The sequence below is a fragment of the Equus caballus genome, chromosome 20 (genome assembly GCF_041296265.1).
Source record: "Equus caballus isolate H_3958 breed thoroughbred chromosome 20, TB-T2T, whole genome shotgun sequence".
NCBI classification, from domain to species: domain Eukaryota; kingdom Metazoa; phylum Chordata; class Mammalia; order Perissodactyla; family Equidae; genus Equus; species Equus caballus.
In genome coordinates, this window is record NC_091703.1 from 31,840,346 (window position 1) to 31,857,085 (window position 16,740).

Sequence of the window (16,740 nt, forward strand, 5' to 3'; positions counted from 1 at the left end):
CTTATTGCCTTGATCAAAAGGAAGCTCTCAAGAGAAAACCAGAATTTTGGAAAACTTGTGTCCACCAAGTAAGCTTGACAGCTTCCCAGTACTGACAGACTTTCCCGGTGAGATCTGTGGTAATATTAACAAATGTGATATTTTGATAATTTCTAGCTAAATGCATCAATAAGAGAAGATCTATATAACTAGGGAAACAATGCATTACTTTAAATCATACATTAGAATAAGAGCCACTCAGTATGTAAAATAGGCCTGTGGATTTTAATGTAACAGAATAGGAAATATTCAATGATACTGTTTCAGGTTCCACTGCAAATAACCATTGAGAAACTACCACTGGTGTAGTTTTATTTTAGTATCAGAGTGGAATATTCACAATTATCTGAAAAAGTTATTAAAAGTACTACTCCTACACATTTGTGTGAGGCTGTAGTTTTTTTTCATATACTTCAACCAAAATAGCAGATTAAATGCAGAGCAAATATGAAGATCCAGTGGTCTTCTAATGAGACAGACAAGAAAGAGACTTGCAAAAATGTAAGATGTAAAAAGATCCACTCTTCTCATTACCTTGTCTATTTTGGGAAATAGCTACTTTTCATAAAAACTTTCTGTTAACTTGCAAGGGCTTAAGAATGTTACTCTAAAGAAATTAATAAAAGCATTGAAAAATTTTTATTCCTAGTTGGTAAATACGGATAGATATAACCAAGATAAACAAAATTCCCCTTGGGGCCCTCGCTAATTTGAAGACTGTATGGATATCCTGAAACCAAAGTGCTTGAGAATCGCTGACTCAAACAGCCCCCGGGCCAGGACTCAGGGAGACGGTGTGACAAAGAGCTCTCGGTGCAGGAGGAGAGGGGTCAGGACAAAGTCCCAGGTCCCCGGACTTGGCTCTTAGGGTCTCAGGTCCTAGGGCGGAGTCTGCAGGTCAGTGTTGGGGAGTCCCCGTCTCCCTGAGTTTCACTTCCCCCTCTCACAACCTGTGTCAGCTCCTCCTGCCTGGAGACTCATGACGCGGCCCGAGTTCTCACTCCCACTGCGTGTCCTGTTTCTACAGAAGCCAATCAGCGTCGCCCCGGTTCCCGATTATAAAGTCGCCACCGTCGTGCGGAACTCAGATTCTCCCCAGACGGCGAGGATGTTGGTCATGATGCCCCCAACCTTCCTCCTGCTGCTCTCGGGGGCCCTGACCCTGACCGAGACCTGGGCGGGTGAGTGCGGGGTAGGGAGGAAACGGTCTCTGGGGGTTCGCAGCGAGGGGACCGTGCGGCTGGGGGCAGGACCCCCGGGGAAGGCGCGTCTCCGCGGACCCAGCCCCAGATCGGCCCACCCCGCCCCTCCTCGGCCCCGCCGCGTCCTGACCCCTCTCCTTACACCCCAGTCTCCCGCCCTCTCCTCTCACCCACTGGGGTCTCCCGCGCTTCTCCGTCCGCCGCCCCTTTTCCGTCTCACGACCCCATCACCCTGGGACCCGGGACCCGCGCCGGGAGGAGGGTCGGCCGGGTCTCAGCCCTCCCCGCCCCCAGGCTCCCACTCCATGAGGTATTTCAACACCGCCGTGTCCCGGCCCGGCCGCGGGGAGGCCCGGTACCTCTAAGTCGGCTACGTGGACGACACGCAGTTGGAGCGGTTCGACAGCGACGCCGCGAGTCCGAGGGCGGAGCCGCGGGCGCCATGGATGGAGCAGGTGGGGCCGGAGTATTGGGAGATGAGCACGCGGAACGCCAAGGGCACCGCACAGACTTTCCGAGGGAACCTGCGGATCGCGCTCGGCTACTACAACCAGAGCGAGGCCGGTGAGCGACGCGGGCCCGGGTCCAGGTCGCGATCCCCCATCCCCACGGACGGGCCGGGGTCTCCCCGAGTCTCTGCGTCCGAGATTCACCCCGAGGCTGCGGGACCCGCCCGGCCCCCGACCCGGGAAGAGCCGGCGGGAACTTTGCCGCGGTTTCATTTTCAGTTTAGGTTTAATCTCTGCGGGGGGGCGGGGGCGGGGCCGGGAGCGGGGCAGAGGGGGCGGGGCTGACCTCGGGGCGGGGTCAGGGTCTCACACCTTCCAGTGGATGTATGGCTGCGACGTGGGGCCGGACGGGCGCCTCCTCCGCGGGTACAGTCAGTTCGCTTACGACGGCGCCGATTACATCGCCCTGAACGAGGACCTGCGCTCCTGGACCGCGGCGGACGCGGCGGCTCAGATCACCCGGCGCAAGTGGGAGGCGGCCGGAGCGGCGGAGCAAGAAAGGAACTACCTGGAGGGCCCGTGCGTGAAGTGGCTCCGCAGACACCTGGAGAACGGGAAGGAGACGCTGCAGCGCGCGGGTACGAGGGGACACGGGGACCCACTCTCTCTCGTCTCGGGCCGGGCTGGCTTCCCACAAAGAGGGGAAATGGGATCAGTGTCAGAATACTGCTCCTCAGGAGGGGGAGGAATCCACCCAGGTTTTCATGTTCTGTAATGAGTTACCCAGAAAGCAAAGAGAGAGGCCCGCCTTTCTCTAAAGGACGGTTAAGGAATCCATTTTCTTCAGGAATAGGAGGGGAGATGATCCCTGAAATCACCGTGATTGGTTCCCTTTGACCCTAGCAGCCACCTTGTGAACCCTGACTTTCTCTCTCAAGGCCTTGTTCTCGACCTGAGAACATCTGTGTGACTTTGACTCCAGCTTTTCTGAGTCGTTCACCCTCCACCCACGTCAGGACCAGAAATCTGTGTTCTCCTCTTTTGAGACCTGGAGCCTCCTACCCTGGGCCGTCACCCTGATTCTAGAACTTTCCAAGGGGTCTGAGATTGTCGCATATCCCCAAGTCCAGGCTGCTGTCTGCGTTTTGTTCTTCCTCCTTCCAAACCAGTTGTCCTGTCAGTTTTCAGGATGGTCACATGAGTGCTGCTTCAGTGGCCCATGGAGGTAACTCAAGGTGAATTTTCTGATCCTTCTCCTCAGACCCCCCAAAGACACACGTGACCCACCATCCCATCTCTGACCGTGAGGTCACCCTGAAGTGCTGGGCCCTGGACTTCTACCCTGCGGAGATCACCCTGTCCTGGCAGCGTGATGGGGAGGACCTGACCCAGGACACGGAGCTTGTGGAGACCAGGCCTGGAGGGGACGGGACCTTCCAGAAGTGGCCGGCTGTAGTGGTGCCTTCTGGGGAGGAGCAGAGATACACGTGCCATGTGCAGCACGAGGGGCTGGCTGAGCCCGTCACCCGGAGATGGGGTAAGGAGGGAGCCGTGGGCTCAGAGTCTCTTCTCAGGGAAATCAGGAGCCCTTCTGGAGACCTTCAGCAGGGTCAGGGCTGAGGCCTGGGGTCAGGGCCCTCACCTTCCTTTCCCTTCCCTTCCCAGAGCCGCCGCCTCAGCCCACCATCCTCATCGTGGGCGTCATTGCTGGCCTGGGTCTCCTTGTTGCTGTGGTGACTGGAGCTGTGATCTGGAGGAAGAAACACTCAGGTAGGGAAGGGAGTGGGGATCTGAGTTTTCTTGTCTCACTGGGGGATTTTAAGCCCCAGGTGGAGGTTGCCCTGTGTCATTAAGGGGAGGTACCACCCACACACATGTGCTTGCCACTCTGGAGCTGATTGCTAATGCTCTTCTGTAAAGCTCTTGTGAAAATGACAGAAAGATTTTTTCACCTCGATAATTCTGGTGCTGGGGACCTGATTCCCAGCAGTTGAAGGTCAGAGGGGAGGGCCCTGCTGAGGACGGACCTCCAGGAGGGTAGTTGGTGCAGTCCCCACACATCTCATTTCTTTGTGTTTCCCGACCCTGCCCTGGGTTTTCAGTCACATTTCTGGAAGCCTCTCTGTGGTCCAGGACTAGGGGGTTCCTCTAGTATCTCATGACCTAGTCTTCTACCTGTTATCTTCCCACAGGTGGAAAAGGAAGGAGCTACGCTCAGGCTGCAAGTAAGTTTGAGTGGGGGGTTCATCCCTGAGACCCTTGGGATAGTGCAGACAGGAGCCCATGAGGGAGCTCACCCAGCCCATAGTTCCTCCTTTAGTCTCATCTCCTGTGGGCTCTGACGAAATCTGGTTTTGTTCTACCCCAGACAATGACAGTGCCCAGGGCTCTGATGTGTCTCTCATGGATCCTAAAGGTGAGCCTCTGGAGGCCTGAAGTGGGGAGGGGTGTTGGGGAGAGGGGATGGACCTGGGTTTGGGGATTCTTTGAAGGGGACATTTTGAGCATACTGAGGGCTGTTGAGAATGTCAGCATGTATGTGACTGGCCTGAATTTGTTTATCATTATTCTCTTTCATAGTGTGAGGCAGATGCCTTATGGGAGACCGAGTGATACAAGATTTGTTCATACCTCTGCTTTGTGAATTCAAGATCCCCTGACTTCTCTTTCTACATTGGCATCTGAATGTGTCTGGGTTCCTGTTAGCATAACGAGAGCAGGTGGAGAGACTGGCCCACCCCTGCCCTCCATGACCCTCTCCCCACACTGATCTATGTTCTTTCCCTGATCCACTTTCCTGTTCCAGCAGAGTCGGGCCTGGACTGTCTCCATCTCTGTCTGAACTTGATGTTGTGCTGAGTACCGGTGACCTGCTTCCTTATTGATAATACAAATCTGGATATGAATTTGTTTTTTCTAATTCTTGTGATAAGGGATTGATGTGTTAATTAAAGGAGAAATTTCCTAAAGTTTGAGAGAGGAAATAAACGGAAGCACTGAGAACCTTCCGGAATCCGTGTGTTTGCTGTGCTGAGTCAGTTGCAGGTGGGGACAGGAGAAGGCTCTGAGGAGCTGAGCATGGATGGGGCCTGTGCCCAGTCAGTGCTGAGTGCATCATGGGCTGTGATGTTGTCATTCCTTGCCTGGCGCATCTTTCTGCTCCTTTGTTCTGGCTCCTTGTATAGAACCTTATTCCATCAGTACCTGTGATCACAGGGATGAGGACATCACCTGGGCATTGTCGTGTCTTCAGGACTGTGGGCAGTGAGGGCTTCCTGTGGCCAGGTCAGCCTAGGCTCAGGCCTGGGTCTGGCCCTCAGCCCCTACCTTTTGTGTGTTTATACTTTGTTTCTTAGGGGTTTTTTTTTGGATTATGCCTGTTCTTGTTCATGTTTAGAGTCCTGGTCTCATTCTCTTCTGGGTGTCCCCCATCTCTGACAGCAGCAGGAGCCATTTGACCTGTCATTGTCCCCACAAGGCCTAGGTGGACCCTGCACACAGAAGTCTGTAGTATTGAGAGATGAATTTTTAGACTTATCCAGCTCTTGCCCTCCTTCTAGGGCTGTTTCCAGAATATTTTTTCCATCTTTTACCTCTTTTTAAGGAACCAGATTCTAGAATTAGTAAAGAGGAAGGATTCATTAGTTCCTCATCTTAGATAAATTCCTGTTGGGTTTCTGTCTTCTCTGCAGCCTGCCCCCTCTCTCCCTGCCGTTAACTCTAGTCACCCTAGTGCTGGCTTTGATCCAAACTCACGATTGATTGGAAAATAGGACCCATAAGCATAGGATTGTCTTTCCTGAAGAAAGAAATATAATTGTGTGTGAGTGTGCAGCAGGGCAGCTGTGGGAGAGAGGGGAGAGCAGCGCTTGTGAGAAAGATACAGGCGGCACTGATGTCAGTGTGAGTAGACATTGTGCTGTAGTTGCCACAAAATAGCATGTGGCCTGAGGTTACATTAATAAAGATACTGTCTGTAGAATAGGGAGGTGCTCTACACTCATCATTCATTCAACTGATGATTGTTGTTTGCCAGATATATGACAAACTAATTTTGCATCTAGGAAACCTCAGTGAACTAAAAACAGGCAAAAATTGGCTGGTTTTGTGGAGCATGTGTTCTCGTGGGGAGGGGCAGACTGTGTGCTATAAGCATAGTGAATAAGGGAAGTGTTTATGTTATAAGTTGTAAGTGCTTTGAGGAAGGTGACCCAGAGTGTAAGTGTGTGGGGACAGAGAAGATGGCTGTTTTACTAGAGTGGTCAGTGAGGGCCTCACTGGGAAAGTGACCTTGAGGAAACATTTGAAGGACACGAAGGTTGTCCATGAGGATGTCTGGGGGAAGTTCTTTCCAGGCAGGGAACCTCCAGTGTGGATGCGCTAGGGCAGGAATGTGTCTGTGTGTCCTGGAAAGAGGGAGGAGGCCCGTGTGGCTGGAGCAGAGAGCAATCGAGATGAGATAGAGGTGCGGCCAGACCACGTAGGCCTGGAGGACGTTAGAAGAGTTTCACCTTTTCTCTGAGTAGGATGTGGAGTTACAAGATGGTTTTGAACATGGTTGACCTGATACAACTTCTCTTTAGAAGCATCACTCTGGTGCTGTGCTGAGAACAGAACTGAGAGGTGAAGGGCAAGTGACACAGAGAAAACTGCAGGAAACTAGTGCCATGTCCAGGCTAGAGAGGTTGCTTGCTTTGTCTGGGATGAGAGCAGGGACAGTAATAGGAAGTGATCAGATTCTGGGTATGTTTGAAGATGAGCTTTACAGCATTTCCTAATAGATTAAATCTAGGTTATAAGAAAGAGAAATCACACCCAAAATTTCAGATGGTGCAAGTGGAAAAATATGGAGCACCTTCAGTGGAAATGGGGAAGACTCTGGACAGATTAATTTTGAGGAAGTGGCATCATCCAGTTAGGAAATGTTGAATTTCACATATTTATTAGAAATGCAAGTAAGCTGGCAGTTGGACAGAGGAGTCCGGAGTTTAGGAGAGATGTCTGGGCTGGAGAAATAAATTTGGGAGATGATACCATAAAAATGATATTTAAAGCCTTGAGAATGGATGGGTCACCAAGGGAGTGATGGCTATAGAAGAGAAAGGAACAAGGACTGAACCCCAGTGCTAAGGGCTCTGATCAGACCACATGCACAGGGTGGACTGAACAGTTCTGACACTGTGTCTAGAAGGCTCTAGACCAGGGAGTCACAAACTTTCCTGTGTACAGGAATCTCCTGGACATCTGGTTAAGATTCAGAGTCTGGAGTAGAGTGTGAAAGTCTGTATATATAGCAGGGTTGGTGCTGATGCTGCTGGTCTTCAGATCACACATTTAGTAGCAGAGTGTAGACCAGGATTCTCCCAGGCTGTGCATCAGCCTCACATGTAGCTTGTTAAAGAAGTGATTCCAGGACTCTGTGCCCAACATTCTAAGATGGTGGGTCTGGGGAGAGGCCTGAGTATTTTGTAACAAGCCCACAAGTAATCCTGGGGCTCAGCCAGATTGGGAACCGCTGAGGTTAGTGATCAAAGAGCACTCAAGGTGGGGAGGGGTCTTAAATCCACATTTAAATATTGTTTTCTCCTGGGGAGAAAAAGACAAGACATATGCTGGGAGATATGTGTTGTTTCTTCTACCATGGGGCGTAGCCAGGTGGAAATGAGGAATGGTTATCAGTTCAGCAAAAGAAAATCTCTGAATCCTCGCTCTCTGAACCTATTCCCTAGATGGATTTATTTCTTTGTGTACACAATGGAATCCAAGTTTTTCTACTTAAAATAAAAATGAATATTATATATATATATACACAGTTCTGGATCTCATTTTATTTCAAGGAAAGCCATAGAACAAGCTTGAGGCTACACGGCCAGGAACAGAATCCATCCAGCCTTGGCCAGGTCCCACGTAGGAACCACTGCCCCTACAGCTGTGTATAGATGCCACTACTCACCCCAGTGACACCCCTGATGCAGCCCCACTGGGCTAGGACTGCTATCATTGCTTGTCTTGGCAATTGGATGACATACTGCCACTCACACCACCTTTGCCAAATGCATTCTGCACTGTCCCAGCTTCTCTGTGTCACCACATCCTGAGTCAGAGTCCAGCATGTGGTCACCTGCTTGATGGAGCTTCACACCGTGACCAAGAATGTTTGGGAAAGTGGGTTTTCCTCTCTTGTGGAGGGAAATGGTCTCTGCCTCCTTCCAAGACTTTAAGTGTGGAATTCTTCTAAGGTGGGAAGAGGGTACAGGTTCTAAGAGTAGACGTTGGGGGTGAGGGATGGAAAAAGAACAAAAAATTCCAGTTTGCCTAAGTGTATTTGAACATTGCGATGGACTGGCGGCTCTTTGTGCCTCCCATTTCCCCCTTTTTAGTTGTGTATAGCGGTTATCCTATGCCTGTCCCACCATTGTATATCAGGTCTGTTGGGGGAGGGGAGCAGATAACTTGCCTCTTTACTTCACAGGCCTTCATTCCATGAGGAACTGTCCTTGAAGGGCTTCATTTGCATGAATACACGAGGACACTCATCTGTGCCTGATCCTGATTTAGATGATGACATTCTGGACTTTACGCTGATTCTGTAATGGAATGAGACTTTGGGGGCCCTTGTGTTGGAGTGAGCTGATTTTGCATGTGGGAGGGATGCAAATAATTAGTGCCCAGAAGGTGGACTGTGGTGGTTTTCAAATGTCCACAATTTCTTTGATACTCAAGAGGCAGTGACAATTCCCCTCCCTGTGAGTGTGGGTCAGGCTTATTGGCTCATTCCTAACGGATAGAATACAGCAGAAGTGACAGTGTGCAACTTCAGAGACTGGGTCTTAAAAGGCACTGTGATTTCCTGCCTGGTCTACTCTCCTGGTCACTCAATCTGGGGTAAGTCACCTGCCATGTTGTGTGGACATTCAGCTAAGGAGACACCCACATGGCAAGGAGCTGAAGCTTTTGCCAACAACCACACGAATGGGCTTTGAAGTGGGTCCTTTCATGCTAATCAAGCCTTTCTGTTCTGGCCGACATCTTGATTGCAACCTTATGAGACCCAGAGCTAGGACCACCAAGCTAAGCCGCTCCTTCTTCCCTCACCCACTGGAAACGTGTAAGATGATAAATCTTTGTTGTTTCAAGCTGCTTAATTTTGGAGTACTTGTTACAAACCAGTAGATGACTAATGCACAGGGGAGCAACTATGTGATTGATGGCTGGTTTCTCATTAAAAGCAATGGAGGCCGGAAGAAATTGGAGTGACCTATTCAAAGTCCTGATGGGAAAAGGCTGCCAAACAAGAACTCTTGAGAGCACTGCAACTCTCCTAGAAAACAAAGATGATTTTTTAAGTTATTTATATATTTTTAGAGTTCCATTTTAATTTTGCCGTTAGCTTTTTTTTTTACATTATTTTTTATAGTAGGTATCTATAGAGATTACAATATGCAAGAGGGGCTCTCCAGGTTGCCAAGCGCTAGGAGCCACGGCTGGACACAAACTCACCTGTGAAGTCATAGTGCAGGGAATGGGGCCCTGGAAACCCCAGAATCAGGACCCAGGGCTGGTCCCTCCACGGCGACACAGGCCTTGTTCTCTCCTCCTCTTGGCTCCTTGATTCTCCCTGCCATCCTAGCACTGGGGAATCGAGGGGGGTGTTCTGGCTCTGGAAGAGGTGGAATCTCCTTAATCACCAGGCCTCCCTTCGTCTCTTTTCTCCGTTCGTCCGCACGTGTGTGTGTGTGCATGTGTGTATGTTTGAATTATACCATCCGTGCAAGTACAGAAAAATGCCCAAAACTTAAGTATAGTTTACTGATCATTTATAGAGCCAACACCTGTGTAATTACCATGCTGGTGAAAAATAGAGACCTCGGCGCCCCAGCCAGGAGCCCCTCTCCCCACACAGAACCCATCCCTTCGCACACAGGTGTCCACTCAGCTGACCCCTGCCCCTGCCCCTCTCCTCTCTGGTTCCTCTCCCTGCACTACTTTCAGCCTCTATCCCCCTAATGACCCTATTTCCTCCCTCTTTTCACTTCTCCAGGAGCCTCCGCATCTTACTAGCTGGTGTCCTGGGCACTCTCCTTGTCCCCTCTTCTCATACTAGAGTTGGAGAACCCAGAGTTGATTCCCAGCAATAGGTGCCTTCATCCTGGAAGCAGCAGCAGAAACAAGTGACAGGGATCCTGGAGTCCAAGGTCCCATCTCAGGAGATTAACGGCACACAGTATATTTGGGGGCCCATCCTGGACCTGGGAACCAGATGTTATGACCTGGAGACCTGGCTCTGCCCTGAGGCGGGAGTCCAGGATCACTCAATGCTGGGGAGACATCAGTGGACTTAGAACCTGACACAGGCTGGCGTCGCCCCCTTATGGGCAGAGCCCTGTGCACCTTCTGGGAGCCAAGGGAGAATCTGTGGAGGTCCTGGCTGAGTAGGAGAAAGGCAGGCTCCCCTTGTCTGTCCTCAGCCCTGTGGCCACACAGGGGCGCCACCACACTGCTCTCAGAGTCTAATGGAGCAGCAGTGGAGGGGACTGGGCAGTGACCTGAGTCGGGAAGAGCTGGCTGACTCGGATGCTGGGCTTCAGTCTCAGGATGAAGATGCTTTGTGAGGAGTCCTAGACTCCACGGAGATCAGAAGAGAGGAGAGCTCAGGAGCCCTACCTGTCTCTAACGTTTTCATCTCTTCACCCCACAACCCCTCTCTCCAGCCACTTGATAGCAACCCCCTGGAAAACCAGAGTTAATTTTTTTCCCCCACAACCTATACCTTTTCTGTGGGCTATTTTAAATATAAACTTTAATATTTTAGAATACTGTTAAATTTACAGAAAAGTTGAGAAGGTCGTGCAGAGTTTCTGTATATCCCACTCAGTTTCCCCTGTTAACATCTTACATTGTTGTCATTCATTTGTCACAGGTAATGAAGCAATATTTTATGTCCTGCCATGTGGTGACCTTCATCCAGATCCAGCTATCCTAGGATTTGCTGACCACATCAAAATCTCTTACCCCTCACACTGGATGCAGGAGAGAGTGAGCACAGAGACAGTGCTGTGGGTAGGACCCCACCTCAGCTTCCTCCCTCCTCTCCCAACTTTCTTCCGCTCACAGGCCCTTCATCCTCCTCTAGTCTCCAGGATTCCGTGAATCTCACAAATGGGGAGCAGGTCATGAGATGTACAAACCCAGATCCCCATAATTCCTCTGCAGGAAGTCCTTCCTGAAGTCTGCCCACTCCCATTCCTGCTGTCCCCTCAGCGTTTCCCCAGTAGAACCCCAGGCCTGTGCAGAGGGTGATCCCAGAACACGCTTCCTCCCTATAACCACAGGGCTCACTCCCTCACCTCCTTCAGGACTTAGCTCAAATGTCACCTCCCTGGAAAGCCTCCGCTGAGGATAATATTTAAAATTATAACCAGCTCCCTCATCTTCCCTACCCTGTTCTTCTCAGCATGTAAGCTCTGTGAGGGCATGGATTTTGCCTGAGTTGGTTTGATATATCCCAAAGGACCTAGGATAGTGCCTGGCACAGAGCAGATGCTAAATAAGTATTTGTTCATGAATGAAGAAGCATAGGGACCAGATCTCCTCAAAGCTGAGACTGACACAGGAGAAGTGAGCAGTTCCCTGGGAAGTGATTGGAGGAGGGGGTGTCTCTTTCAGTTGGGAGGGGGAGGAGCTGCTCACTGGCTTATCCCAGGCCAGAGCCAAGCAGGCAGAAGGCCACACAGAGCCCCGCCACACTTCCCATGCAGCTAAAGCACAAGGCCAGAGCACCTGCTGCCTCTGCAGACCCTTCCACTCCAGAGGGGCACCCAGCCAGGTCGTGGGGTTTTAGACAGTGCAGTCCTCCTGGTGGTAGACTTATGTGCTGAATCCTCTGATTGTGTCGGGCTTGAAGGCAGGGCTCAGCTGCAGCCTGTGGGGCTTTGGGGAGCCGTCCCCTGACCCATGACCCCCAAATTCCTAGGTCATTCAGCAGGCCCAGAAATCAGTTTTGCATCTAGGATAGCAAAACCTGTAATTTTGGGGTTTGGAGGTAGCAGGGAGAGGGGCGTGAGAGATCTAGACAGCAGGCCCATATCTGCTTTGGTCCCAGAAGGGGAAGAAGAGGCAGAATGCTGGGGTCCTGGGCTCTAGGGAGGGGGAAGAGGGAGACGCTGTCCTCCAGGCTCCAAGAGGGTGAGTGGTCTGATGCCTGGACAAAAGTGTCCACTCTTGGCGTCATTGGGTGTGGTGTTTGGACATGTGGGTCCTGGAAGCCTGGGGAGGGGGGTGGGACACATTGGAGTTCCCTGGAAGATGTTAGGCAGAAGCCTGGGCCCTGACTCATCACTGACCTCCTTGTAGCCCGCTGTAGTCTCCAGACTCCATCCGACACCCTGCCCTCCGCGCTCCAGGAACGCTGTCCCAGTGGCCTCCAGAAGCTGGACAGCTCCCTGTCCTTTGCCCAGGGGCCAATCTTCTGGGAGCCCTGGTTCCTGCTGTCTTAGCAAATAAAGAGAAGGTGTCCAGGTAGCTGAGGGCTGTGAAATGGGGATGAACTCAGACACAGCTGTTAAGTCATGGCTCGGGGAGTGGGACTCTGGAAACCCTGGAAACAGGCCCAGGCTGTCCCCTCCAGGGTGACAGAGGCCTTGTTCTCCCCTGCTCTCAGTTCCTTCATTCTCCCTGTCACTCAAGCCTAAAGAAGTTGAGGGTGGAGGGAAGGGTCTTGCTCTGGAAGAGGGGAAGCCCCTTAATCACCTCCCCTCTCTTCTTCTTGTCCCTTTTTTCCCTGTGTTTGAGTTATACCACACCAGCAAGTATGGAAAAAAGCCTAAACCTAAATATAGTTTAATGACCAATTATAAAGCTAACACCTGCGTAATTACCACCCAGGAGAAAACAGACACCTCAGTGCCCCAGACAGAAGCCCCTGTGCCTCTCCTCACACAGAATCCAGTCCTTCCCACCCCGATGTCCACCAAGCTGACCCCTTCCCCTGCCCCCTCCTCTGTGGTTCCTCCCCCTCCAGTCCTGTTGGCCTCCATCTCCCTAATGTCACTGTTTCCTCCCTCTCCTCACTCCTCCAGGAGATTCCCCATCTTCCTAGGCCATTACACTAGGGATCTCTTCCTCCTCCTCCGCCCCTCCCACCCTATCCTAGGGATGGAGAATTCAAGTTGATTTCCAAGAGGAGAAGCCTTCATCTCTGGAAGCAGCAGCAGGAACAAGTGGCAGGGACTCCGGGGTTCAAGGTCTCATCCTGGAGACTGAAGGCACTCAATATGTTTGTGGACTCCTGGACCTGAGAACCAGGTGTTATGGTCTGGAGATCTGCTCCTCCCTGAGGCCAAAGTCCATGGTCATTCAATGGGGAGGAAAACGTCTGCATCAACATGTATTTTGGCAAAAAATTCAGACTCTGAACCTGACACTGGATGGGGGCTCCCCCTTGTGTGCACAACCCTGTCCTGCTGCTGGGAGCACAGGGAGACCCTCGGGAAGTCCTGGGGAAGAGGCCATAGGGGAGCTCTGGTCTTTTGTCCTCAGCCCTGTGGTCACACTGGGCCTCCACTTCTCCGTTCTATCCTATTCCCACAGCCAGAGGAGAGGATGGGCTTTGGTCTCAGTCAGGGAGAGGTGGCTGACCTGGAGGCTGGACATCAATGGGGGATGAAGATGCCTCTGAGCAGCCCTGGGGCCAGGCTTGGGGGTGGGACAGCGATTGGAGGAGAGGGGAGCTCTGGAGCCCTGCCCTGCATCTAAGGCTTCCATCTTTTCTCCTACAACCTCTCTCTCCAGTCCCTTGATGACAACACCCTGGAAAACTGAAAAGCAGATCATATTTTTCTTCCATTCTCTCTTCCTTTTCTGAGAGTTGTTTTAAAAGATAAACTCTTTTACTTTAGAATACGTAGCTTCAGATTTACAGAAAAGTCGCAAAGTTAGTACAGAGTTCCTGTATGTCCCACAGTCAGCTGTCCCTGTTGTAACATCTATATTACTATAAAATATTTGTCACAACTATTGAAGCAATATTAATACATTATTACTGAACTGTGTACTTTATTTGGATTTCATTAGTTTTTCTTTTTTCTGTGCCAGGATCCCATCCATCATACCACACTAAGTCCCAATCACGTCTCCTTCAGGCTCCTCTGGCTGTGACAGTTTCTTAGACTTTCCTTGTCTTTAATGACCTTGATATTTTTGAGGAGTACTGCTCAGCAATATTGTAGACTGTCTCTCAATTTGAGTTAGGTTGACTGGGGCAATAGGTTTTTGGGAAGAAGACCCCAGAGGTGAAGTGCCATTCTCAACACAACATATAAGGGTGTGTAATACCCACTTGATTGATCACTGATGATGTTAACCTTCACCAGTGTTTCTCTCCGTGAAGTTCCTTTTTTTCTTTCTCCCTTTCCACATGGTACTCTTTGGAAGGAAGTCACTATGCACAGCCCACACTTAAGGGGTATTCTGCTATAAACATTTACACGCAGGTTTTTGTGCAAACATAATTTTTCAAATGAGTTCAAATAAATACCTAGGAGAGAGATCAGTAGATTGTATGGTAAGTCCATGTTTAGCTTTATAAGAAACTGCTATTTTCCGTAGTGGCTGTGCTAGTTTGTATTCCTGCCCACAATAAATGAGGGTTCCTGTTGCTCCACATCCTGGTCAGCACTTGGCGTTACTAGTTTTTGGATTTAGGCTATTCTAATAGGTGTGTAGTGGTATATCATTGTTGTTTTCATTTGTACTTCCCTAATGACATATGACATGAGCATCTTCTCATAAATTTATTAGCCACCCTTATACTTTCTTTAGTGAGGTAACTGTTCAGACTTTTGGTAATTTTTAATTGTTATTTGTTTTATTAGTGTTGAGTTTTAAGAGTTCTATATATATTCTAAAACAAGTCCCTTATCAGATATGTGATTTGCAAACAATTTCTCTCAATCTCTGGTTTGAGCCCTTTTCTTGACATAACAGTATACATTAATGCATAGAAATATTCTGGGAATATAAATGAGAAATTGCTAACCGTGATGGTTTCTGGGTAGAGGACTTGGATGAACGGAAGATGGTGGAGGAGTGATTTACTTTTGTATATTCTTGAGTATTGTTTGAATTCTCTCATATGTGTATGAATAATGTTTTCAAAAATAAATTACATTGAAATTGCTTACACTTATAAAACACTTGACAGATCATCCTCAGATCATGTGTTAAGACTGAAATTCTGATCCTCTGCTCAAGAACCAATCATCTTTTCACTCAACTATTTTGCCTTAGAATTTCCATTTCTGAAAAAGTTGGGCTACATTATATATGGACCAATCTTCCCACTGAAAATAGCTAAAAATGCCATGTAAACTTCAAAAACCATCTTCTGAAGAGCAACAGAGCTGACAAGATACTAATGAATGACCACACCCCAAAAAGAAGGGAAAGATCCTGCTTGGCGTCCACAGAGAGCAGCGTCCTGAGAGATGGAGAAAAGGCTCTGTGAGCTCATTGCCCAGACATGGAGCCCAGCACTTCGAGCTCTGTGCCCCAAACTCTGGACTATTCCTACCCATCTGCCTCCCTCTTAAAATTTAAACAGAGCCTTTTTATTCTGATTATAATGTATATGTATAATATACAATACATATCTTACAATGTATATTCACTGTAGAAAATTATAAAATGTTAACGGTTATAAATGACAAAGTAAAAATAACTCTAACCCTCACACTTGGAGATATTTTGTTGCATTTTCTCTTAGTCTATTATGTATCCTCCCGGCTGCTGCCCCAGTGCTGGAACTCTCTCTCTAAATTGATGATCACAGAGCTCATTGGCCCCCATCCCTGGTCTCTCCAGATGCCATTTCCTGACACAGTTCACTCTCACACCTCCTGAGGGAGGTATTTCTCACTTTCTCCTCCCTCCTCAATCTCCTCCTCTCCCTCCCCACTCCCCACTCCCCACTCTCAGGTGATGAGCTTATTTCTCTTTTCACTCAGAGAAAAAAGGACTAGGGGAGAACTGCACCATCATCCCCCCACACCCCACATCTGTACCTGTATCCTCTGCCTTCACAGCAGTGATGATGGATGGTCCTGCTCCTGTCTAAGGTCACCTCTCAGCTTGGGCACAGGATTACCTCCCTCCCCTGCATCATCAACTTCCTGTTCTCTACTGGCTCATTCAGTCCCACATACAAACAGGCTGCAATATCTCCCGTTTAAAAAAAAAAAAAAAAGAAGCTAAATAAATCAAAACAAAATCCTCTCATAACAATCCATCACTCAATCCCATGTCTCCTTCCAGCTATTGCTCCATTTCTATGACACTCCTGGTAGGACAATTCCAGAGTCTATTCTCTCATCTACCACGTTGTCTTTTTATTTTTTTTACTATTTTTTAAAGATTTTATTTTTTTCCTTTTTCTCCCCAAAGCCCCCCGGTACATAGTTGTATATTCTTCGTTGTGGGTCCTTCTAGTTGTGGCATGTGGGACCCTGCCTCAGCGTGGTTTGATGAGCAGTACCATGTCCGCGCCCAGGATCCGAACCAATGAAACACTGGGCCACCTGCAGCAGAGCGTGTGAACTTAACCACTAGGCCACGGGGCCAGCCCCCGTTATCTTTTTATTTTTAATAAATATTCATTTGCACATGATTTAAAAGGTCCACTACTTCTACAAGGCTTGTTATGAAGACAGATGTCCCCTCCCTACCCCATTTCCTAAATCCCAGAGACATCTTGTTTCAGTTCTTTTAGCTGATTCTCTAATTGTTACTTCTAAATAGAATGTTTACAATACTCCTTCTTTGTTACACACTTATGCATCATCTTTAGTGAACTGGCTCTTATTTCACACACCACCAGCTACCCAATGTAATTACTTTACAACTTTGATTAGCTCAGCGTGCAGTGTTTACATTATTATGACCATGTAAACGTTAGTCACAACTGAGCATTTAGTAGACTATGATTACTTTTCCTTTCTTGAACCAACTTTTTATGTTCCCTGTAGTTAGTATATATCTTGTTTCTTCATTTGGTT

At 49.1% G+C, this 16,740-nt stretch overlaps 1 protein-coding gene across 5 annotated transcripts; it reads left to right on the plus strand.

The window, feature by feature from the left end:
• Window positions 1-928: 928 nt before the first annotated feature.
• LOC100056309 (saoe class I histocompatibility antigen, A alpha chain) lies at window positions 929-15,419 on the plus strand. 5 transcript variants are annotated; one of them, XM_070245066.1, is made up of 9 exons: window positions 1,065-1,220; window positions 1,536-1,805; window positions 2,053-2,328; window positions 2,952-3,227; window positions 3,356-3,460; window positions 3,883-3,915; window positions 4,059-4,106; window positions 10,611-10,750; window positions 12,769-15,419. In XM_070245066.1, the coding sequence occupies exons 2-9, from the start codon at window positions 1,688-1,690 to the stop codon at window positions 12,799-12,801; spliced, it is 1,029 nt and encodes a 342-aa protein (XP_070101167.1). In that variant the 5' UTR covers window positions 1,065-1,220; window positions 1,536-1,687; the 3' UTR covers window positions 12,802-15,419. The 5 variants fall into 5 exon arrangements, with proteins under 5 accessions (XP_070101169.1, XP_070101167.1, XP_070101165.1 ...); XM_070245064.1 differs by having other exon boundaries at window positions 12,843-15,419; XM_070245065.1 differs by having other exon boundaries at window positions 1,126-1,220; window positions 1,391-1,805; window positions 12,843-15,419.
• The last annotated feature ends 1,321 nt before the right edge of the window (window positions 15,420-16,740 follow it).